Below are 26,126 nucleotides of genomic sequence, written 5' to 3'. Positions count from 1 at the left end.
TGCAAACTTTATATGCCTCAGTACAGGGGAACGCCAGGGCCAAAAAGGGGGAGTGGGTTGGTAGGGGATTGGGGGGGGGGTGGGTATGGGGGACCTTTGGGATAGCATTGAAAATGTAAATGAGGAAAATACCTAATTAAAAAAAGCAAAAAAACAAAACTTTGAACTCTAAATGGTTAACGATTTGGTGTTGTCTGATGATTTTACAACTGTTCATTCTATAAATTTATGTCGTTTGTCCCTACACTTCTTGAAGATTCCCGCCAAGAAATTTCTCATCTCTGTGCCTTGGTTTGACCAATTCTCATTTTACAACCTTGTTGTGTAGTAAAAAATCAATTGCCAAAAAAAAAAAAAGAAAAAAAAAAGATCCTATGTCTATCTACTGCCAAGAAACTGTGTCTCCCTTGAAAAGCCCATTTACTATTTTCATTCTCTCTCTCTCATTCTCTTTCTCTCTCTCTCTCTCTCTCTCTCTCTCTCTCTCTCTCTCTCTCTCTCTCTCTCTCTCTCTCTCTTTCCTGAAGTTCTTTTCTTTTTTTTTTCTTTTCTCTTTCTTTTTTACTTTCTTTAAAGAATTCAACTTGCCCTCACATCTGGCTTGCTCTGAAATCAATTTCTTTGTTGAATCCAGAAACCCTGGTTTTGTCTGAGTGTGTGTGTGTGGGCAGGGGGGTCTGAAAATAATTCCCCAGGCAGCTGCCACTGTGGTGTGGGTCTGTTTTCCCATCATTAGTGACAACCCAACTAGATCAGACACTGCAGGAAGAGGAAACGTAGAAGAACCCAGACCAGACTTCTGCTCTGGCCAACATACCTGCAGCAGCCCCTCATCTATCATAGTCACTGTAAGAAATAAACTGTTGTGGTCCATTTTCAGTGTGCTCTGAACTCAGAGATCAAAGAAGCACATATTGAAACCAGGAGGCCAAACCCCCACCCCAATCTCCTCTAATTGGTGGCCAGCAATTTGCAGAACTGCAAAGTTACAGGCAGTCTTCCTTGTGTCTGAAGCTGCAAACAGAAAAGGGGTCTGCCTCAACCATGAATATTCCTTAGATGAGGCGTTGCTTCCTAAAATAATCTGATGGGGGAATTTAGGAAAGCATTTAAATGCCAGACTACAGGAAGAAGAACTGTGAGGCATGATACAGTTGTTGCATACACAGACTCACCGTGGCTGGGGTTGCCTGAGCAAGACCAAGCCAGTCAACATTCTTGCATGGATGGAAGAGGGGGTGTAAGGTCCCACTCCTATCTGAGGAGCTAATGGTATTTGACAGCTACTGAGAAGGAGAACCAGTCTTCCATGAGGAGGACACACCCCTGGTAGTTGCCAGTGTTCATGTGAGTGATCCCATATTTGTGCATGTATGGGGAGCACTAATGGGACTATATTTAGCTTGAAATTTCATGAGCAAATCATGTACTTTACATGAGAAACAACAAAGACATCAACCCAAATCAGAAGGAAATAGTAATCAATGAGAGAGAGAGAGAGAGAGAGAGAGAGAGAGAGAGAGAGAGAGAGAGAGAGAGAGAGAGACACTGACTCAAAGTCAGTTCAGTAGATTCTTTGAGAACCCCTAACAGGTTTAATTAAAAAATAAGCCAGGTGATGGTGACACACACCATTGATCCCAGCACTCAGGAGGCAGAGACAAGGGAATCTCTGAGTTCAAGGCCAGCCTATTCTACAGAGCTTACTCTTACTTACAGAACAGCCAGAGCTACAGGGAGAATCCCAGTCTTGAAAAACAATAACAAAAAAGTCACCAGGTGGTGCAGGCCTTTAATACTAGCACCCAGGTGGCAGAGGGAGGTGTAGCTCTGTGAATTTGAAGCAGGACAAGGCTACAAAGTGAGACCTTGTCTCAAAACAAAAACAAACCAAACCAAAAAAAAAAAAAAAAAAAAAAACAACGACAAAAGAAAAACAATCAAACAAACAAACAAACAAAGGATGGAAAAAAAAACAACAAATGAATAAGAAGCATTAGTTAGCATCCAGAAACCTCACCACATACCCTGCAGGCACCAAAAGCAGGGACAGTCAGGACTCTCAACCCAGTCAAACTGATGGTTTAGTTCACATATACTGGTTCTTTAAAATGACATCCCTCTCTTTCTGCTTATTGAAGGGCTTTTGGTTCCAGCTTTGACAGGTTAGGCAAGCGTGCTTACCACCAACCTTACCTTCAGCCCTAAAGAGAAGGCTGAAGACTAACTTTACGGGTGAAACAAATTCCTCCCTAAGACTTTAGATTCCAACATCTTCACCAGTAACTTGGGTCAAAAGATTGTTGCTCCAGAAATTATTTACACACTTACACACACACACACACACACACACACACACACACACACACCTCACAGGGGTCGGAGGTTGGGAGGATGAGCAAGCACACAAACTTGTCCCAGAACCCCAGTTGTTTGAGGCACAGGCTGCATGCTGGAAGTGTTAACAAATGTTCACACCCAACCACTTAAAAAACAATACACTAGAAACATTAAGTAGTTTTTGTTGTTGTTACTGCTGCTGCTGCTGTTTTTGGTTTATGAGACAGGGTTTCTCTGTGTAACCCTGATGTTCTGTAACTCACTCTATGGAGCAGGCTGGCCTGGAACTCAGAGATCCCACTGTCTTTTCCTCCTGAGTACTGGGGTTAAAAGCATGTCCCACCACTCCCAGGCTTCTTTAGCTTTTTGATTGTTTGTTTTGTTTTGAGACAGGGTTTCCTCTGTGTAGCCCTGGCTGTCCTAGAACTTGCTATGTTGACCAGGCTGTCCTTGAACTGATAGAGCCTGCCTCTGCCTCCTGAATTCTGAAATGGTATTCATCCTGTGATACCATGACTACCTTCTTATTTATTTGTTTGTTTATATATATTATTTATATATATTTTTAAAATTAGACCTTTTGGGACCTCTCAAAACAATCTACTGACTTTGACTCTCTTTTTATCATTCATTATTATTTTACCTGGTTTTGGTGCTGGGATCAAGGGCATGTGACATCACACCAGGGTAAATATTAAAGTTTTTATGTTGGCCAACAGTATCCTGCTACTGCTAATTTCCTGGCTTTGATATACTGTGGTTCTGAAAAACATTTATATTTCCAGAACATAAACCCTGAGTTATTTTTGGTAAAATATTACAGGTAAATTTTCAGGGGTCTCTGATACAAAATGACATAAACTAAGTGGTTTAAAACTACAGAACTTCTATTAGGGATGTGGGTTGACTGGCAGCATGCCAGCTTAGCATGTACAGAACCCTGGCTTCCATCCTAGCAACACAGAAAATCAGATGTGGTGGTGCACACCTGTAATACCAGAACCTGGGAAGTGAAAGCAAGAGGATTAGAAGTTCAAGGTCACCCTTGGCTACACAGTGATTTTTCAGCTAGCTTACAGTCCTTGAGACACTGTGAAAAATCCAACCAACTCCAAAAACACCAAAACCTCTAGCAATTGAATTGCCTCACACTTTCTGAGGTAGGGGATCAGTGGCTTCACACTCTCCATCAGGGAACCCCTGACCTGCCCCTTCGAAGCCCTAGATTTTTTGAAAATCTTGTCTTTTTCTTGTAGCTATTTAACTCCTTTTTCATGTAGCTATTTAACTCCTTGATTATCATATAATTCTTCCCTTGTTTTCGTCTCCACAGTGTTACCCTTAGAATGACTAAATTAAATCTACATCAATCTCTTCTTGCCACCTTTTGAGGTATTAGAGGTCAGGACTTTCATATATTTGTTTAACCCCAGGCAACACAACTCCACACTCCAGCCAACAGTAAAGACCCCTTTTATTGATATGCAAGGGCAGTCTTTGCCCATGCATTTACCTAACAGCCAATAAAAAGAAAAAAGAAAAAAGGCGAGTCTTCAATGGATTATACCCTAGAAATGGAATATCAAGATCTTTCTGGCCTCAGTGGTGAACTCACACGAAAGACTTGGGCTTGGACACAAATACCCAGTGTGTTCACATCTGCCTGCTTCTCTGTGGGTTCTCCTGATTCTCGGCCTCACAAACATGAATATAAATACATAAATATATCTCTACCCTCTACATTCCCAGGTATCCAACCCTCACGATGCCTACACGTTATTTATTTTCTCTTTGTATCTGCGAGGCCTCACGAGCACCCGCTCCTCCGAGGTCTCCAGCTAACAACCTCTTGTGGTCCCTCTACTTAATTCGAAGTAGGAAGAAGACAGATAAAGTCAGCAGGATTGTCTGTGGATCCAGCCAGAGCAAGCGTTAGAGGATTCAGTCTAGTAGTAATTTTTGTTTTCCTTTAAAAAAAAAAAAGTTAAATGTTAAATAGTTAAATATAAGTACCGCAAAGTGTCTAGGCTACCCTGCTAAAACGAAAGTCATCCAAATAGCCATAACACAGGATGCAAACTAGTTCTGGTGTGTCAAGGCATGAGGAAGGAAAAAGGGAAGCAAAATGAAGTGCACATACAACCTCCTCAAATAATAAAGAAAATAAATGCATACAAGAGGGAAAAAGCCGAAGATTTGCTGACTCACCACCCAGGGGCTTCCAATTAGTCCTTAATACATGGCAGCTGGAACTGGGCAGAAAGGTCTATGGTGCCATGTGATTGACCAATGCGTCACTTCCTTTCATTGGTCTGGGGGGCGGGGGAGGGAGGGTTGGCTAGAAGAAGAAGGATGTGATTGATGTCGGAGGATGGGTGTGGCTTTGAGCCCTCGATTCCTGGTATTCTACAGATAGTGGATATTGCAGTGAATCTTGGTGTAGGATTCACAATGCACTCCGGATAGGGGACTCCGAGGTTTCTGACTGTAGGAATCCCTCCCCCATCTTCCTGAAGAGACGGATGGGAAGCTCAGATCCCTTCATCCTCTTTAATGTTATTTTATTTTTTCCATCTCTATCTAGCATTTAAGAGGAGCATATAAATGAGGGTAGGCAATTTCTTTATCTCTGCTTCTTCCCACTATAAAGTTCAGGCTGGCCTTTAACTCGGGCTCTTCCTGCCTCAGCCTTCTGAGTGTTAGGACTACAGGTGTGTTCACTTGTGGCAAAATTTCAAGCTCTAACTATGATTACCAAGGCTTTCTTTTTCCTGGCTTAGGCTGCCCACTGTCAAAATTTGAAAATATTAAGTGGGGGAGGGGCCATCAGTGAGAAGGCTCAGCTGGTTGTACTTGACATCAAGCCTTGAAGACCCGAGTTCAATCCCTAAGATCCACATGGTGGAAGGAGAACACTTACTCCTGCAAGTTGTCTGCTCACACACAATTTATAGATGAATAAATAAATGTAATAAAATTTAAAAACTAGTGGTAAATCCCAGAAATAAAGAACCCAATAGTGGGGCTGGCGAGATGGCTCAGTGGGTAAGAGCACTGACTGCTCTTCCAAAGATCCTGAGTTCAAATCCCAGCAACCACATGGTGGCTCACAACCATCCAAAGTGAAAACTGACGCCCTCTTCTGGCGTGTCTGAAAACAGCTACAGTGTGCCTGAGCGAGCAGAGTTGACCAGAGCAAGTTGGGATGATTGGAGTAGGCAGAGGTCTTAAAAATTCAATTCCTAACAACCACATGAAGGCTCACAACCATCTGTACAGCTACAGTGCACCCATATATAATAAATAAATAAATAAATAAATAAATAAATAAATAAATAAATCTTTAAAAAAAGAACTCAATAGTATTAATTGACCTTTACTTGTGTAGTTAATGTTGCTCTAATTTATTATAAGTTATTATTATTAATAATCTGTTATACCTAATGTACAGATTAAACTACTGTAGATATATGGGAAAACTATACAGGGTTCCATCTTATCTGAGTCTTACCCATCCATTGGGCAGCTTCAAAATGTTCATGGAAGATCAATGTAAATATAGATATTTAATATTTATACATATTATGGGAAGATGGTCAAGTTTTTATATCAACTTTATAATTTTTTTAAAAGCATGGCCAGCTCGGTGTGGAACACTACTAGCATGGTCCTTGAGCATCTCACCCAACTGCTCCATCATGAAGCTAGAACTCCACCCTGTGCCCTGTCCAGTCTGGTCCAGTGTTGTCATTGTTGTCCCCCAAAGAAAACATTGCTGTAAAGCCTGAGAGCCTGAGTCTGACTCTGGGGACTCACTGATTCTCCTAAGCTGTCCTCTGACTGCCACACCTAGACATGGGGATGCACGCATTCACATGCATGCATGCACACGAGTACACAAAACAGAAAATGTATCATTTTAAATGATCTCTTCTTCAGCATGAGGTTTTTGGTGCTTTGCTTTTGGACCTCTTTTTATTGAGTCATTTTCTAGTTTACAAAGACTTAGGAGTACAAAAACCTGGGAGTACAGAGAGATGTTACATCTTTTCTGTTTTTCTCCTTTGAGTCTACTGAGCAGACCATCATTTTTCCTGTGTGGTGCATGATGAGAGGAGTCGCAGTCACCAAGGGTATTCCAAACCCTTGGCTGATGTCAGCGGACAGCTGCAGGTGGGAACGGGTCCTCAGTGATGCTTACAGATGCCAGGTGATTCTAGAACGCTGAATCCTGGGTTAAGGATCAGATCAATGTTCTCAACCTTAGTGATGCTGCTGTCTTCTCATGGTGACCCCCAACCATAACAAGATTTTCATTCCTACTTCATAGCTGCAACTTTACTACTGTTATTCATGATCATGTAAGTATCTGGTGGGCTGGATATTTGATATCTGACCCCTGTGGATAGGTCATTCAATCTCCCCAAGGGGTCAAGACCCACAAGTTAACACAGGTCTAGGAAGTATGACTACACCTTCTCCGCTGCTCTGATTTCACGCATTCCACAAATATTTATTTACTTTAAGGAAACTTTTATTTCTCTATTCAGTGTGTAAGAGATAGTAATTTCCAGGAGTCAGTGCTCTCCTTCCGTGTGTTGGTCTCAGGAATTGAATTCAGGTCATCAGGCTTGATGGCCAGCACCTTTACCAAAGGAGGGAGCCATCTTGGTGGCCCTCCACAAGGATTTGTGACATCTCAGATTTACATAGAACCTCATCGGTTGATGACATAGCTTATTCACTAATGTAGTTTATGGCATCTCTAGCTATGTGAAATTGAGATTGGTTGTGGACGTTCCTGTGCCCTTCAGATCACTTGCTGCGAGGTTCTTGCCTGATGCTCCAGGAGTTCTGATATTACAGCCGGTGTAAACCATTTTTCAATCAGGAGATGTTGTGAAAACCTACAATGAGAAAGACTTCTGAGGTGCCCAATCTAGTTCAGAAAGGCACAGGTGTGACAGTGTTCTTTTTTATTCTGTTCTCTGTAAGGAGTAACTGTGGCCATGGAGGCGTGTCTAGCCTGTGGCCTAAAGACCGCTTGCATTTAGGGATAGCTGTGAATGTGACCCATTACAAAATTGTGAACTTAGCACACTACACACACACACAAATACATGCACAAACACAAAATTAAAATTAAAAAATGAATGCAGAGGAAAATAGAAAAATTAAATAAAGCAATACAGTCTGGACACTTTCTGATACTATGAGAATTTCATTCAAATGATTATCAAACTAGGAACCCTGAGTAGAAAAAAAAATGAAGATAGTACCTTCATATACAGGCTAATAGAGTCCAAAGGGAAAGGGAAAAATCTAGAATATCAGCTTGTAAACATAATGTTTACAAAAGACCAGAATACTTTTCCTAAAATGTATTCACTTACATCCCGATATCAGCCCCCCTCCTCCCAGCCCCCCGCACACAGATTCTTTCCCCATTTTCCCCTCTCCTTCTCATCTGAGAAGTAGGAGCCCCTCTCTGAACCCCGGAATCAGAATTCTTAAAATCAAATGACACTGGCTAAAGGGATCATGGCTGTAGAAGGATGACCCTGGGTCTTCAATAGAAACTTAACTCCACTCTTTAACTCTCTAATTCTTTGATGTTTAAAGATGATTTCTTGGTTTTATTTTACATGCATTGGTATTTTGCTTATATGTATGTCTGTGAGAGGGCATCCGGTTACCCAGAACTGGAGTTCCAGACAGGTGTGAGCTGCCCTGGGGGTGCTGGGAATTGAACCCAGGTTTTCTGGAAGAGTATCAGTGCTCTTCACTCCTAACCCATTTCTCCTAATTTTTTGATGTATATACAATTTCTAGCAATGCTCCTTTACTAATGCCCCAGAGTCCATGTCATCTCTGTCTTCCTTTCTTTACTTTCCATATTTCCATTTCCATATTTTCCCTTCATTTCAGTTTAGCTAGATGTATTATGTTGATCTTTTAAAATATTATGGGTTTATGTTTGTTCACTTCCAATTTTATTTACTTAAAAATTGATCCAAGAAAGTCTCTCATGTGGCTCAGGTTGGTCTTGATGTTTCTGAAGAGCTGAAGATGACTTTGAACTCCTGATTCCCCTTCCTCTCATTAAGGGCTGGGCTCGCAGTTGTACAGCACCATCCCTGGGATTGCAGAGGACGTACACCACTGTTCTTGGTTTATGCAACACTTGGAACTTGAACTCAGGACCTCTTGCATACTGAGCAAGCACTCTACCAAGTTGCACTCCAACTCCTCCGTTTTTATTTTACTTACTCACTATTAATATTTCTTTCTCTTTGTTTTTTTACTCGCTGTCTTAGACTTCTGTCTTAGTTAGGGTTTTACTGCTGTGAACAGACACCATGACCAAGGCAAGTCTTATAAAAAACAACATTTAATTGTGGCTGGCTTACAGGTTCAGAGGATCAGTCCATTATCATCGAGGTGGGAGCATGGCAGTATCCAGGCAGGCATGGCACAGGAGGAGCTGAGAGTTCTATGTCTTCATCCAAAGGCTGCTAATGGAAGACTGACTTCCAGGCAACTAGGGTGAGGATCTTATACCCACACCCACAGTGACACACCCATTCCAACCAGGTCACACCTATTCCAACAAGGCCACAACTTCAGATGATGCAAGGATATACAAACCATCACATCCCACTCCCTGGTCCCCATAGTCTTGTTCAAAAACATGAGTCTATGGGGGCCATACTTAAACATAGCATAATGCAAAATGCATTTAGTCCAACTTTCAAAGTCCTCATAGTCTATAGCAGTTGCAACACTGTTAAAAGTCCAAAATTCAAGGTCTCTTCTGAGATTCATTCAACTTAATTAACTGTAATCCCCAAAGCAAGGAAGGAAACCAGCTGAGCAAATTCCAAACTCTCCATCTCCATGGCTGATGTCAAAGCGGTCTTCAGATCTCCACTCCTTTGTCATCTTTGTTGACTGCAACAAACTGCTTTCTCCTGGGCTGGTTCCACTCCCTGTTAGCTGCTTTCCTCAGCATGTATCCCATGGCTCTGGCATCTTTAACATCTTTGAGTCTCCAAGGCAATTTCAATGTTACAGCTTCTTATTTCAGTGCCTGGGATTCCACTTGATCTTTTGGAATCCTCCTAAGGGCTTGCATCACTTTTCCAGCTCTGCCCTCGGTAGCACTCTAAGCTCAGGTTGATCCACTCTACTAAGGCTGCTGTTCTTGGTGATCATCCCATGGTACTGACATCTCCAATACACTGGGGTGTTCCACTCCAACTAGGCTTCACCAATAGCCTCTCATAGGCTCTCTTCAGGGTGTCAAGCCTCAAATCCTTTGCATGACCCCTTCAGTCTTGGGCCATCAACTACAGCTGAGGCTTCACATTCTCCAATGGCCTTCCCTGGCCTCTCACAGTGCTAAGCCTCAGCTTCTCTCCATGAACCCTTCATTCCTGCACAAGCAGTACCACCTGAGTGACTCTTACACATTACCAAGTCCAGCCACAGAATGAGGTACAACCTTGGGTATCTCTGGAACACAGCTTCTTTGTGCTACCAGAAAACAATTTCCTGAAGATTTCACCTCAACAATGCTGGTCTCTTCTTAATCACCGTGAATTCTTTAGCTCCAGCTAACCAGCATCAATTTTCCCAGTAGTTCCTTCCATTCTTTACTCTAGAGTCAGAGCCACATGGCTGAAGCTGCCGAGTTCTGCTGCTTACAGGAACTAGAACATGATCCCCTTGTACTATTACATTATCACTAGCTTTATGTTTTCTAAATCCTTCAATGCCTAAGCTTGGCTATCCTGGTTCTTGCTCTGTAGATTGACCTTGAATGCAGAGATCAGCATGCTTGTCTCATGGGATTAAATGTGTGTACCACCATACCTGGATCTAATTAAGCTGGGTAGAATCTTGCCCCAAGGTCCCACTCCCTTAATCTTTTATCTCCTAAAACACAAGATTTTGCATCATTTCACTTCCTGGTACCCCTTTAATACTCAAACCATATATTTTATATTTTTCCTTTCTAAGCTTGCTATGCTTGTTCAAACTTCTCTTCATAAGACTTAAACAGAGAACAAAGTCTCTGCTGGGCTTTTTTGAAACTTCTTTTGTCAATGCAATTAATACTAAGTCTCTTCACCTTAGCCTCAGGCAAACTTTTCAGACAAGGGCAAAAAGTAGCCACATTCTTCACCAAAATACCACAAAACCAGTCTTTATGCCACATTCTGAAATTCTTCTCCTTTGAAATCTCTTGGGTCAGGTCAACACAGTTCAAATCACTCCCAGCAACAAAGTCTTCCATATTCCTACTAGGATGACCCATTAAGCCCCATTTAAAGCATTCCACTGCTTTCCAAATCCAAAATCCCAAAATCCACATTCTTTCAAATAAAAGCATGGTCAGGCCTATCACAGCAATACCCCACTCCCAGTACCAACTTCTGTCTTAGTTAGGGTTTTACTGCTGTGAACAGACACCATGACCAAGGCAAGTCTTATAAAAAACAACATTTAATTGTGGCTGGTTTACAGGTTCAGAGGTTCAGTCCATTATCATCAAGGTGGGAGCATGGCAGTATCCAGGGAGGCATGGCATAGGAGGAGCTGAAAGTTCTATGTCTTCATCCAAAGGCTGCCAGTGGAGGACTGATTTCCAGGCAACTAGGGTGAGGATCTTATACCCACACCCACAGTGACACACCCATTCCAACCATGTCACACCTATTCCAACAAGGCCACAACTTAAGATGGTGCCACTCCCTGATCCAAGGATATACAAACCATCACACTGACTTATATTTTTTATTATTAAAATAATTCTCATTGTGTACATCCATTGTACATGGCTGTGTTACTAAGGGACATTTGTATGTGTAAAGGCTATTCCTGGTTGTCAAGTTGACTATATCTGGAATGAACCAAAATCCAGAATTGGAGGGCTCACCTGTGATCCAGATCTTGAGGCTAGAAGACACAAGTTTCTGACCTAAGTCTTGGCATGGAGATCTTGAGGCAAAATGACTATGAAAAGATTAGGCCAAGGCAAGATAGTACACACCTTTAATCCCAGGAGACTAAAGCCAGGAGATCTCTGAGTTCAAGGTCAGCCTGGTTCAAGTCCCAAATCCAGACATGGTAGTACACACCTTTAATCTGGGCCACACCTCCTGAGGGAGACCTATATAAGTTCATTGGAAGAAGGGAGATTCACTCTTTGTTACCACTTGCATTTACTAGCCAACACATCTGTTGGAATCTACTTCTACTGAAAACAAGCTAAAACAACTAGCCTCGTGGGACTGAGCAACTACTAGATTCTTGGACTTCCAATTAACAGCTGACCATCATTGGGAAATTGGACTACAGATTGTAAGTCATTACAATAAATTCCCTCAATATAGAGAAACATTCCTTACATTCTGTGACTCTAGATAACCCTGACTAGTACAGTATGCAAGTATAGACTACATTAAACATATTTTCTCCCATACTGCCTTACCTTCCCTTCATTGCTTCTCTCCTGATTTTTTTTTTAGTGTCTCTTAAAGATTTTTCAGTTTTTAAAATTTTATGTGAGTGGATTTTTTGCCTGCCTATATGCCTATGTACTACATGAATTCAGAGTCTGCAGAGATCAGTAAAGAGTGGTTGATCCCCTCAGATTAGGGATACATATAGTTGTGAGCTGCCATATGAGTGCTAGGAATCGAATCTTGTTTCTCTCCTAGAACAGCAAGCGCTCTTAACTATGGAGACATGTCTCCTGGATTTTTAATTTTGTCTATTTATTTACTTATTTATTCACTTTATATCCCAATTGATGCCCCCTCCAACTGCCCCCCTCTCCTTCCAGTCCCCTATACTCCTCTCTTTCACCTCTGAAAAAATGGAAGCCCCTCCTGGGTACCAACCCACCCAGGCACCTTAAGTTACTGTGGCACTAGGCACATCCTCTCCCACTGAGGCCAGACAAAGCAGACCAGTTAGAGTAACAGGATTCACAGGCAGGCAGCAGAGTCAGACTAAGCCCCCACAAGACAAAGCTGCACATCTGCTACATATGTGTAGGGGTCTAGGTCCAGCCCTTGTATGCTCTTTGGTTGATGGCTCGTTTCTTGGAACTCCCAAGGGTACAAGGATAGTTGACTCTGATGGTCTTCTGTGGAGTCCCTGCCCCCTCCAGGTTCCCCAATCCTTCCCCCAACTCTTCCAGAAGACTTCCTGGGCTTGGTCTCATGTTTGGCTACGGGTCTCTACGTCTGTTTCTGTCAGCTGCTGGGTGGAGCCCCTCAGAGGACAATTATTCTAGGGTTGTGACTGTGAATCCATGCTGACAGATACAAACAACCTAAGGCTCCAAGATAAGAAGGCAGGCCTACAATGTGTCCCATTGATACTCTGAGGACTGCTCAGCACACCGCCCCACCCTAAACTGCAGGGGTTGCTTCTGCATTCATTTATCCAGGCCTGCAATGACAAATATAGCTGTCAACAGTGTCTTCACATGTTCTATCATTGTGACAAGGCTTTGACTAACAATGAGGTATCAAAGCCTCACAATGTGGCCCTGTGAATCTACTCCCCATGCAGTCACAGTAGTAGCTGTTTCTTCCATCCACACACAGATCCCTTGGAGATGTGGCTGACTGCTTGTTCATCAAAGTTGAGTTCACAGTGGTCTCCAAGAAGTCTAGGTGAACAATCACAGAAGTGAGCCCCAAGAGCATCCTGACATATGGGGCATCATGTAGACATGGCTGGGATCCACATCCATCAATTCCCAACTCATAGCTCACTGTAGAATACTCTTGAGGACCAACTCATGTGTCGCTTCACTGAAGTCTCCCAGAGTTTTAAATAGTGTGTGTGTGTGTGTGTGTGTGTGTGTGTGTGTGTGTGTGTGTGTATGGGGTGTGTTTGAACACTCTCATGTGGGTGCCTGAAGAGGCTAGAAGACAGCATTGCCTTCTCTGGATCTGCTGTTACAGATGATTGTGAGGGACCTGAGATAGATTTTGAGAGCTGAACCCTAGTCCTCTGCAAAAACAGCAAGTACTCTTAACTTCTGAGCCTTCCCTCCAGCCCTTTAAAGTAAAAATTTTACTTAGCATTCAAATAATAGGATTCATGATTACATTTTAAACACCTGTCATAACACTTTGCTTTGTCCGTCTTCCTCCTGCCACCCTCCTCCCTCCTCGTCTTTCTTCCACCACCCTCCTCCCTCCACATATTCCTCCTACCACCCCCTCCCTCTTCATCTTCCTCCCACCACCCTCCTCCCTCCTCATCTTCCTTCCACCATCCTCCTCCCTCCACATATTCCTCCCACCACCTTCCTCCCTCCTTCTATTCGTCCCACCTCCCTCCACCTGTTCTCCCCCATCACCCGCCTCTCTGCCACATTTTCCTCCCACCACCCCCTCCCTCCACACCTTCCTCCTGCCACTCTTCTCCATGCAACATGCTGCTTTTTTTCTATCACTTCCCTTAATTTAAATAATGCCTTCTATTTCCTTTCCTCTTTTTTATTGAAGAGATTTTTGGTTTTTTTTTCTTCACATAACATGCTGATCAAGGTCTTCCTTCCCTCTACTCCTCCCATTCTCTCCCTCCCTCCTCCTCCACCTGAATCCACAGACTTCTAAGAGGTAAATAGTAAGATATGACAACATGAAATGTAATATGATTAAAATAAAAACCTATCATATTGGAGTTGGACAAGATAAACAAAGATAAGGAAGCCGGGCATGGTGGCCAACGCCTTTAATCCCAGCACTTGGGAGGCAGAGGCAGATGGATTTCTGAGTTCGAGACCAGCCTGGTCTACAAAGTGAGTTCCAGGACAGCCAGGGTTACACAGAGAAACCCTGTCTTGAAAAACCAAAAAAAAAAAAAAAAACAAAAGAAAAAAAAAACCCATCCCATTCCTGAGCCAGGCGTGGTGGCACACACCAAAATAAAAACAATAATAATAATAATAATAATAATAATAATAATAATAATAAGGAAAAGTACCCAAAAGAAGGCATAAAAATAAGAGACACACTCATTCACAGACTCAGGAATCCCATAAAAATCCTAAATTGGAAGTCATAATGTATATGCAGAGGACCTGGTGCAAACCCGTGTGGGCCCTGTGCTTGCTGCTTCAGTATCTGTGAGCTCATATGGTCTTTGCTCCTGGTGATTAAGAGGGCCTTGTTTTCTTCTTGTCCTTCAATACCTGCTGGCTATTACACTCTTTATACCTCCACTTCCACAGGCTTCCCGGAGCCCTCAGGGAGGTGTTTAACAAAGACAATAGATTTAGGCTGAGTGTTTCAAGCTCTCTCACTCTTCATTATGTCTGGTTTATAATCTCTATATTTTCCCCCATCTGCTGCAGGAGCAATTTTCTTTGGCATTGGCTGAGCAAAGTGCTGATCTGTGAGTATAGCAAAATGTCACTAAGATTAATTTTTTTTGCTACTTTTATCTTTTGGACTAGTATTATTTTGTTTTATGCTAGGTTCCTTGGTTATCCAGTCTCAGGTATCTAGCCACCCAACCAGAGTTGGGTGTGAGTTCCTTCTTCTAGAGTGAGCCTTAGGTCAAATCAGATACTGATTGGCTACTCCTACAAACTTTGTGACACTATTTCACTCGTGTATTTTGCAAGCGGGGCATCATTGTAGATTGGAGAGTTTGTGGCTGACTTGGTGTTTGTTTTTCTTTTGGTAGCATGCACAGGATCTTCCTGTACCAAAGGCAATAGAACATAGGGTTAAAGGCTCTATGTAGGCATATCAGCTTGGCTCCTCCATGTTCATTGAGTTGCTTAGTTTGTTTCAGAAATGGTCTTAGCTGTCAGCAAGCTATAGTCCTGGAAATAGCCTGGGTTTTTTTAGGGATTCTCACAGGATAGCTCTGAACAAGACAATTAGATATAACCTTATCCCAGGACAGGAAACTTCATTTAGTGAGAAGAGATGGCAAGTGAGGCTCTATCTCTCCCATTATTTAATAATTTCATTTAGAGCACACTTATATATGTATATATTTTAGGAAGCTTCTGTTGTACAGGTTTCCATACTACCCCTCAAATGGCCCTTATGTTAGCTGTCTCTCCCCTCCACTTCCCCACTTGATCTTCCATTCCAGTCCCCCTTCAATGATAGCTATTCTATTTCTCTTTCCTAACAAGATCTACATGTACCCCCATTGTCTCTTACTCTGTATCCAATTTCTGTGGTTCTATTGATTGTAGCTAGTTTAACATTGATTCAACAGGTAATATCCACATATACTGGAACATGTAAGATTTATCTGAGTGGGTTATCCCATGCAGGAGGGTTTTTTGTTTTTGTTTTTGTATTGTATTACCTGTGTCACAATGACACTTTTTTTTAATGTTTTTTCGAGACAGGGTTTCTCTGTATAGCTCTGGCTGTCCTGGAACTCACTTTGTAGACCAGGCTGGCCTGGAACTCAGAAATCTGCCTGTCTCTGCCTCCTGAGTGCTAGGATAAAGGTGTGTGCCACCATGCCCAGCCCTACAGTGTTTTTAATGGCTAAAATCCACAAACAAGGCTGGTGAGATGGCTCAGTGGGTAAGAGCACCCGACTGCTCTTCCAAAGGTCCAGTGTTCAAATCCCAGCAACCACATGGTGGCCCACAACCATCTGTAACAAGATCTGACGCCCTCTTCTGGAGTGTCTGAAGACAGCTACAGTGTACTTATATATAATAAATAAATAATTCTTTTAAAAAAATCCACAAACATCTATACCAAGTTATTCCACCAATCTGGACTTTAGAATAGGGGATTCCTTAGGAACATATCTTTGTTTGTTTCCATAGCATGAAGGGCCTAGCTTAACACTTCTGGACTCCAACTTTCTCTGTGGTGAGAAACGGGGTAAATGATTTTTTGGTGAAGATGTGACAAAGTCTCTTCCTCTGAGCCCCATAGATGGTAGTCACCCTGGAGTGTCCTGGGAAACAGAGCATTGTGTCACAGCATCCCAGTGTCCCTCACAAGCTACCATTTTATTCTTATTACTCTGAATCTAAAAATAAAAGAACTGATGTTTTTGAAATGAGTTAGACAGGTTCTATAAACCAACACTTATTACAGAATGCTTGTGTCCAAGTAAAAGGAGAACCATGTTATCCACGCACTAATATATGAATGTTAGTGTGTGCCAATTAGTTTTTGGAAACTTGACACCAGCTAGATAAATATGGGGAAGAAGAAGGAACCTAATTCGTTTGTAGGTAATTCTATGGGGGAGCACATGATTGATTTATGTCTCTGGATACGAGGCCATGGCTGTATATATGTATATATATGCAGGCTCAGTCAAAGTAAGCAGCTTTACTCCATGACCTCTACCTCAGTTCTGGCCTCAAGAGTCCTGTCTTGAGTTCCTGCCCGACTTCCACTCATGTAGGCTATGATTGGGAAGTGAAAGCCAAATAAACCCTTTCTTCCCCAAGTTGCATTTCTTTGTGGTGTTTTGAATCCCAGCAAGATAAAGCACACTAATAGAGTGTGCACGCCCAGTGAAGGATAGCACTCTGCATCCTGGTGGGATTCAGATGACTTCACTTAGTATTATGAAAGTGGGAAGGGTCTTTATTGGGGTTTGGATATGGTAATGGCTATTCCTGGTGGTCACGTTGACTATATCTGGAATAAACCAAAATCCAGAATTGGAGGGCTCACCTGTGATCCAGATCTTGAGGCTGGAAGACACAAGTTTCTGACCTGGATCTTGGCATGGAGATCTTGATGCAAAGTGACTATGAAAAGATTAGGCTAAGACAAGATAGTACACACCTTTAATCCCAGGAGACTAAAGCCAAGAGATCTCTGAGTTCAAGGTCAGCCTGAGATAAATCCCTGTTCCAGGGATTGTAGTACACACCTTTAATCTTGGCCACACCTTCTGAGGGAGACCTACATAAGGACGGTGGAAGAAGGAAGATTCACTCTTTTTAACCACTTGCATTTACTTGCCAGCATACCTGTTGGAATCTACTTCAACAGAAGACCAGCTGAAACAACTAGCCTCATGGGACTGATCAACTACTAGATTCTTGGACTTCCCATTCACAGCTGACCATTGTTGGGAAGTTAGACTACAGACTGTAAGTTGCCATAATGAATTACTTCAATATAGAAAGACATTCCATATGTTCTGTAACTCTAGAGATTCCCCAAGCAATAGAGATATCAACTATCCAAGAAAGGGTCCTGAGTTTGAACATTGGTCCCTAGCATGTGGCCCTGTTGGTCCAGTTGCCAAAAATCTTGAAAATATAGCCTGGCAGATAGAGTTGGTCATAGGGGGTAGGGTTGTGAGTCCTGTGTCCACTCTAACACAGGGATCGGCTGCTTGAGAAGGTAGGACAAAGGGAGTTTGTGCTAGTCCCATGCCATTGCTGAGTGGGTATTGGGCTGTGGGAAACTACAGTCTGAGGTGCGTGGCAGTCACAGCTGGCTTGAAGGTCCCTGGGCCTGAGAAGAGGCTAGAGCCATGGAGTTCCCAAATTCTTGGACACTCCAGCACCTCTGCAAATAGAGGAAGATCTGAGAACAGAATCTGGGCCTGTGGGATGGAGCTAGCCCTGGGCTGTGCGTGGGAAAGGGGAGAGCTCTGGCTGGTCCATTGTGGAGAGTCCTTGGCTTGAGAGAGGCCAACTTGACTTGGTGGCAGTTGTGGTTGAGAATGCAAATAGACTTTCTACAGGAAATTAGACAGTGGCTCTATAGGCAAGGGCCATCTCTGTGGCTCCCCACAGTGGATCCCAATGAAAAGAGGCAGTCCATGGTGTTAAGGTATTTATTGTCATGGCAGAAATTGAATGAGTAAAACCATACCCCACTTCTCAGGATGGGCCTGAGATTAAATACCATTTGCTGGGAGGAATGTCTGAGAAGGAAAGCTTATTGGCTAAGAACTCAAGGCCTCTAGGTACCTCATTAGAATGGAGATCTGTCTTGAGTCTAAGTGACCACAGGTCACATCTCTTTTCCTATTAACTTGGTCTGAGATGTTCAGGCTACATGTGGAAGGGCTTTGGGCATTGCCCTTACTTTACTGATAAACACAATTCTATAAGGGCCTGCATCTAGTGACAAGGGCCAGGTGCCTGCTGCAGGCAAAGTTCCTACCATCCCTTCAATGTCTCTGGGCTTCTAGCCTTAGCCCAACTGAAGGCCAGGCTAACTTTCATGGTCAAATTCCTCACAATAAGGGATCTAGGGACTACTAACTAGGTGTAACCTTCTTCAGGTGTTTCTACTGCCCCACTAACCAGCCTTTCCTGTCCTGAGGACAGAATGTGAAAGAAACCAGTGAACTGTGCCCTACCATCATTGGTCCATTTTACTTCTGACCTCAAAAGGAGCCATTGGGAGGTCATTGACCTGCTCACTTAAGCTCTGGCTAAGGCTGCCTCCTGTCCTTACAGTGACTGAAGTAGCTGTTGGTTGGTAGAGAGCATTTGGAGTTCTAGGCTGTTGAGCCACTGCGCTTGGATCTTCGTGTATTGTTGAATCTGAACATAGTGAGTTTTCTTTTAAATCCTTAGGTTTCAGTTTAGAGGTTACTGGGTTGTTTGTTTGCTTGTTTGTTTGTTTTTTAAAGGTGTATTTATTTTATATTTGTGAGTGCACTGTAGCTATAAAAATAGTTGTGAGCCTTCATGTGGTTGCTGTAAATTGAATTTTTAGGACCTCTGCTCACTCTGGTCAGCCCCACACACTCATCCCTGCTCATACTGGTCCAAGGATTTATTTATTATTATACATAAGTACAGTGTAGCTGTCTTCAGATGCACCAGAAGAGGGCATCAGATCTCATTACAGGGGGTTGTGAGTCACCATGTGATTGCTGGGATTTGAACTCAGGGCCTTCAGAAGAGTCCTCTTACCCACTAAGTCATCTTGTCATCCCGAAGTTTCTGTTTTCTGCTTTTATACTAACTCTCTCTTCCAGTCCTTTGTTGGTTCGTATGATTGGAAGAATTTATATCTTCTTTGTTCTTTAGTTTTTTGACTTTGTTTTAAAATGTTCTATTTTACATGGCTATATTCCTTTCACTATTTTGGAACATTAGTTTATGTTAACTACACAACATGTTCATTCTCAGTGATATTTCCATACATGTACATGAAGAACATTGATCACATTCTCCTCCCCATCACACTTTCTTATGCCTGCCCCATCCAAGTCTTTCACTGTTTCCCTGTTTTGTTCATACCCTTACTTTCCAAGTAGAGGCCACATCACATCAAGTCCTCCTGTTCAGAGGACTGACAGGATTGGATGGTCTCTTAAGCAAGGGCACCAATGTGTCTCTGCTTTAGCAGAAAGATTCCTCCTGGCTGGTTATCTTCTGATCTTCCTGGAAGTTCAAACATCATTACTCCATGCAAGGAGCAAAGGCAATGCTCAGATCCTATTCTGTTGATTCTATTTAAGGAAGTGGGCAGCTGAAAAGGTTCAAGGCCAGAACAAATGTAAGTCTAAAAGGAGCCACAACTATACTTCCTTGAAGAACTTTCCTTTGTGGAACATAAAATTGCTTGTCCCTGAACCTACTTGGGTCCCTCTGTCTGCAGCTGTCATCCCATGATGTATCTTCTGTCTTAAGTAGAGCAAATGTGCTGTGAAAGCTAGTGTCTTCTCAGGCATAGGAGATGGGGGCAATAGTAATTTTGAAGCAAAGAATCAAGTCTGTGCCCTTGAGTCCCACTGGCCAAAGAACTCAAAAACATGTTGAGGAACAAAAGCTGCCTACTGCTTGGATGGTGTACCTCTCATTTCACAGAACTCCGTTACAAACTCCTGTCCCTTTGGAAAAACAGAGGGGAATTGTTACTGTCTCTGGATCCTGGGCTATGGTGAGAAGTCTCAGGCCTAATGGAGAACATGGGATGAATGTTATCATCTTCCTCTAAACCTCACAGGTGTTAGTCTCAAACCCTGGGTTACCATAGAAAACAGTATTTTGTTCTAACTACCAATGTAGTAAATAGCTACCATCCTTTAGCACCTATGAATGTGTGTTTAAAAAAAATTAATAATTGAATCCTTTTAGTGTACACATGAGTTATTACAAAGTTGTCATGAAGGCTAGGGTCTAAGTGAAAAGCTGAACACTGTCCATCTGTAGCCAATGAATGCCAGAATCCATAACTGAGGGAGGACCAAAGCTCTGGAGCCCATCATCAGTCTTAGGACTCCTTGTTAACAAGGGGAGATTCCTTGTTAAAGTTGGGGTGTCAAAAGTTCCACAAAGTGTCAAGTTGTTTGAACATTGTTCCTACCTGTTTGCATAGCTTAGGGAAAATTATGAACCTTCGGCAGTGGACCTAGCAGGACGAAGGGTCACTGGGCAACACTGGGGACAGATATTTGAGTGTAACCAGCCCTCTACTGCCCCAATGACCAAGATCAGACATCCTGTCTTTCAAGAAAGAATGTGGGGAAAGCCAGTGGGTTGTGCCTGGACACCATTGATCAATTTCATGGTTTGACAACACCAGGAGCCATTGTAAGGAATGATAGACACCTGTCCACTTACAGCTCTGAATGAGGCTGCTTCCTGTCATTACAGGACAGAAGCTGTAAGTTGATTGGAAAGGAACTGGCGTTCAATGATGCTGAGCGATTAGACTTGGACTTCAGGAGCTTCAGATCCCAAAATAGTGAGTTTCTCTACACTTTGGTGACTATGATAGGCTTTTGTGGTTATGGTTTGTGTGTTTGATGGCTTGATTTATGTGTTTACTTTTCAATGTTCTTTATTATCTTCTATTTTACTTTTTAAAGTTACATTTGATAAATTAGAATATTTTATGTCTTCAATAATGTGCTTGAGTATTTTGCCTCCATGTGTGTCTGAGCACCACCTTCCTGGTCTCTGCTATGGAGGTCAGAAGAGGGAGTCAGAGTTTTCTGGAACTGGATTTATAGATGGTTGTGAGCCTCTTGTCAAACACCCGGAATTAAAGCAATAACATGTTCATATACCATACCTAGGTTTTAAACCAAACGAAGCTCTCACTACAACTGCCTGTAGTTCTACTCCAGAGAATCTGATGCCCTCTTCTGACCAACAAGGTTCATAAATAACATTATATAGAAAGATTTGTATCAGTATTTTAAGTGGCATGTAGTGATGGTGAGTCTGCTGTATAAGTGGCCTTAGAGGCCAGAGGTGTAAGATTGAGAGCTGGACTTAGGGCAGTTGTGGGCCATCTGACCTGGGTCTTGAGAACCAAGTGCAGGTCCTCTACAGGAGTAGCTGACATTTTGGACTCCAGAGCCAGCTCTCCAGCCTGGACACTGTGGGTGTTGGAGTGTCTGTTTGTTGTCTTATGCACTCCTCTAGAACCTGATTTTCTTGGTGCACTGGCTCTCAGTGTGTGCTGAGACCAGGGGAGAGGATGGTTCTTTCCAATGAGCAGCTCTTACTGTTCGTGATCCCTTGTTTTGTTCTATCAGTTTGCACTTGGTTGCTGTCAAACTGATCTATGTCATAGTTTGTGTCTACTGCTTTAGAAGGTGCTTTGCTCTTCTCTTCCCAAGCATTCCAAATACCTGATTAGGTTGTCTGACATGTTTCTGGCATTTTTCTTGTCTTTTGGAGGTAAGAAGATTTAAATGTAAAAATTCTCTTCAGCCTGATTTTAAATGGTTTGTTTTTGTTTTGTTCCTCTTTTTTTTTTTTTACTTTCTCGTTGCAAGTTTGGTTCTAGGCAAGTCATAGAGGGCCTGATGACGGAGCAGGATCTGAAGATGATGGAGCAGGATCTGAAGGCCTGCTACTCAATTGAAGAGAACTTCGACACTAACTATAAGATGCTGAACACACTGGGTGAAGGAAAATTTTCAGTGGTGAAACGAGCCTTCCATGTCCCCACAAGTACCTCTGTGGCTGTAAAAATTCTCCAAAACACCAAGGAGTACACCTCACCCATCTGCAGGGAAGCCAGGATTATGAAATCACTTAGCCATCCTAACATTATCAAGCTGTTTCATGTGGTCCAGAGAAGAGAGACTACCTACCTGGTGATGGAGTATGCCTCAGAGGGAGAGCTACAAGATCGCATCATCAAAGTGGGGTCTTTAGAGGAGAGCGAGACTCGAAGGCTGTTTGCCCAGATAGTACATGCGGTGCAGTACTGCCATGACCATCACATTGTCCATAGAGACATAAAGGCCAGCAACATCTTGATCGACTACAGGGGAAATGCCAAGCTGTGTGATTTTGGCTTGGCTGCTGAAGTGATTCCTGGACAAAAGCTGGCAGGTTTCTGTGGCACGCTGCCCTACTGTGCCCCGGAACTCTTGCAAGCAGAGAAATATGAGGGCCCCCCTGTAGATATCTGGAGTTTAGGGGTCCTCCTGTTCCTCATGGTATCTGGGAACTTGCCTTTCCAAGGCAGGTATTTTGTGGACTTAAAGCAGGAGATCATCTCTGCAAACTTCAGCATCCCTTCCCATGTTTCCATTGATATTCTCAATGTCATCATTGAACTGCTGATGATCAATCCCAGCAGGAGGCCCACCATCCACCAAATCATGAGGCACCCCATGATCAGGGGCAGTGAGGCATGTTTACCACCTACTTCCACACAGATTTCCCAGGCACCCCAAGCCACAGCATTGTCAGGACCATGAGAGTCATCACATAGAAGCCTGACAGGAATATGTCCTCCTGCAGTCCCCAAGAGGAGCTCTGTGGATACCTGCAGCCACCTAAGAGTGTAGGTGTTCCAGGATCCTCCTCTGGGGATATCTTAGAGAAAGAGACCCTCATGGAAAAAAGAACCTCACCCAGGAAGAGGACATCAAACAAGAAGAGGTTGTCCATCAGAAAGTTGCTGTCATTTGAGAAGAACCCATTATTGGTGGCCAGCCTCAGGATGGAGGTGGAGCCACCCTGCTACATCTACTCTAGTAGTGACTCACTTGACAGGCTTAGAAACCTGGAAGCAGTCCTGAGGCAAAGAGTTTCACGGAAACTTAGTCTCCTGGAACCATAGCATCCCGTATAATAAATGCTCCAAACTTGTCCTTGCGAATGGATCTGTGTGTTTTCTTTCAGTATTGTTTTATTATAGGTGCCTCCAAGCAATGACTTGCTCAATATCTAAGCCAAATCGAACTTTGCTCCCTGGCCTTCAACAATGCCCTAGTCTTGAGCTGGCCCTGGGCTTGGAATTCAGTAAAAATGTTGCCCATTCAGTGACATTCAGAATTGCCTCTAGTATTGTAAGAGAGATAGTGAAAGAAATCAGGCATTACTATCTACTACATAGAGCTAGAAATCTCAGGGCAAGCTTAACAATGTAAGTTTAGAATTCTTATTATAGTTATGTATGGCATACTACATTACTTATTAGTAGAAAGTCCCCCCAATACTATCACTTAGAATAAAAGCCAAGCTGTTCCCATATACAGGAATTTACAATGGTTTAGGAAGTAGATCGGGCTGTGGTTTTAGAGTATTGCATTATTGATGAGAAGGTTAGCTAGAGCGGAACTCCCTAATTAGAACCATGACTTGGGCATGAAAGCCCTTGCCTCGAGAGTGTAAAGACCTCAAACACTTGGCTTCTAAGAATATAGCTGATCTTAGATAGAGAGGACTTTGTCTCAATTGTTTTATTGCCCAGTTCCTGCCAGTTTTTATGTTTGCATTTCTCTGTTCTGTGTAAAAGTCATTAAGCATCCGGTAACCTCATTGTACCTTGCCGATGTGTCACCTAATTCCCCTATTTTCTTCTGTATTAAAAGTCTGGTACTCAATTTGACAAATTACATTCAGATAGCACACTCCCTTGTGTTCGTATTTGTTTGTCATCCAGGCCAACTCCATGCCCACTGATAACTGGAACCCCGAGTTTCACCCTTGGATCTAGGACCCAAGTGAGGTTCATCTGCAGCACTTCCCCTTGTATCTGGTGACACCATTGGAAGGAAATAAGGAAGATAACCATGAACTGTCTCTGAAATCTGTGCTGCTGCCTGCCATTAACAAAGAGAAGGAGTTTTGTTTTTAATTTTTAACTCTCTATCATTTTTATTTGTATAAATATTTTATCCCACCTGCTAATTAGGCAACTCCCAAGGCTGAGTGGCTCTGCCCGACTACTCCAACTTCTTGGGATTCTGTAATGTTCTTGCAAAGTGAGGAATCCTGACCAGAGGCAGGGGCACTATAGTCTTTGGATTCTTTAATGAAAACAGATCAGACTTTCCTCCTTGCTCAGCCTCCAGAGAGGTACCAGCTAGGTCTGGGGATAGCAATGTCAGTCTGAGCCATCTACACTGGGAGTAGCTCAGCACCGTGTCACTGGGTTCCTCAATAGCCAGGACCTGGTACACCATGTCTCAGGCAGCAATTCATGCCAGTACAGCCTTCAGCCCTTGAAAGGCTGCTGTGCACACAGAGATGAGTTGGTAACCACAGTCTTACTGAGGCCAGGACTATCTGGAAAGGCATTCGGGGTACCCAAGTCAAGCAGCACATAGAGGTCAGGTTCAGAGTCAAGTTGTTCACCTTAGCTAGGTCCTTCACATTCAGGAAGCCTTTAGAAACGTCCCTATTAGTTCCTGAAAAACAAAACAAACAGTAAACATGATGGAAAAAATGGCACAGCAGAAGGGTGCTCTTCTCCTTCCCTCCCCTTTCCACAGTTCCTCCCCTTAGACAACCAGGTAAGGCTAAGCCTATAGTAACACTGGTCCATTCTCTCTCCTATTGGACTTTGGAATTTTCAGGACTGACTCTCTACCTACACAAAGGGCATTGAAGTTAGAGCTCACAGTCCTGGTCTGGAAAGGAGTCTCACCTGCATGGTTGATGAGCAGCAGGCTTTACATCAGCTCAGTCTTAGGGAGCTCATGCCCAGAGCAGAGAAACTGCTGCCCAATGGCCTTAGAGTCCAGATAGGGGGCTGTAAACACCACTCACAGGCCAGGCTGTTGCTTGGCCATCTCTGCCTTCAGTAACTGCAGCACTGAGTCACTGCTTGCACTTAGGAGCAATGAACCTGGAGACAACAACCAGGCCAGCTGTGGGGCCAGGGCTTTCCCCAAACCCTAGGTGGGACCCCTCAGCACACACACAGGGCAGCCCAGCCTACTTCCTCCAGGCCTGGAACTTAACAACAAAAGCATCTACTTAACTGGCATGGGGCAGCACCTCTCACTCCCCTTGGTCTGGGAGAGAGGAAATTCAGGCCAGCATCCACTTGGGTTGGGTAAAAAAGGTGACCAATAGCCAGGGAGGCTTGGCTCAGCAGGACATCCCAGTCCCCCAGAGCTTCCAGGTTCCCCTTGGGCTGCTTGCACAAGAAGATCAGTCCTTTCTGGGACACATGTTCCTAATCTCTAACCTGTTCCCAAATCAGCTTCCTCCTCCAGGGTTGGTTTGTCTTCATCCATAGGGGATATACCAGGAAGTGACCAGTGACTGCCTTGGATTAAGTCCTTGCCTGTGTAGAGCTTGTGGTCCCTTGCACTCTGAAGCCTTCTCTGGAAGAGCACAGCAGCTCTCCCAGGAGATGCTGGGCAGACAGAACAAATAAATGACACACGGGCCAAAAGAAAGGCTGAAAATCACAACAATCTCATGAACAAGACCCATCTTGAGTAAAAACACACCTTGATGCGCTGGGAACTGTGAACAGCAGCCTTATCTTGTAACCTGTCTCATGCATCTCAAAAAACACTTCATAATCTCAAACAAGACTTCTCAGAACTCTGGAGCTCTTGGAGGA

The 26,126-nt window shown here is 43.2% G+C and overlaps 1 protein-coding gene and 2 pseudogenes across 1 annotated transcript; 1 reads left to right on the top strand and 2 right to left on the bottom strand.

Moving 5' to 3' along the window:
- Gm18468 (predicted gene, 18468) lies at positions 12,650–13,163 on the bottom strand (annotated as a pseudogene).
- Positions 17,314–23,426, top strand: Gm4567 (predicted gene 4567). The gene is made up of 3 exons (NM_001037248.3): positions 17,314–17,473; positions 20,951–21,041; positions 22,084–23,426. The coding sequence occupies exon 3, from the start codon at positions 22,114–22,116 to the stop codon at positions 23,017–23,019; it is 906 nt and encodes a 301-aa protein (NP_001032325.1). The 5' UTR covers positions 17,314–17,473; positions 20,951–21,041; positions 22,084–22,113; the 3' UTR covers positions 23,020–23,426.
- On the bottom strand, positions 24,676–25,485 carry Gm18061 (predicted gene, 18061; annotated as a pseudogene).

This window comes from Mus musculus, chromosome 7 (genome assembly GCF_000001635.26).
Source record: "Mus musculus strain C57BL/6J chromosome 7, GRCm38.p6 C57BL/6J".
Lineage (NCBI taxonomy): Eukaryota > Metazoa > Chordata > Mammalia > Rodentia > Muridae > Mus > Mus musculus.
The sequence above is the reverse complement of the archived record's forward strand: the minus strand, read 5'-3'. Positions and strand labels throughout refer to the sequence as shown.

Bases quoted from the DNA above. Each gene is read 5' to 3' on its own strand.
- Gm4567 (NM_001037248.3), top strand. From the start codon at position 22,114: ATGACGGAGCAGGATCTGAAGATGATGGAGCAGGATCTGAAGGCCTGC.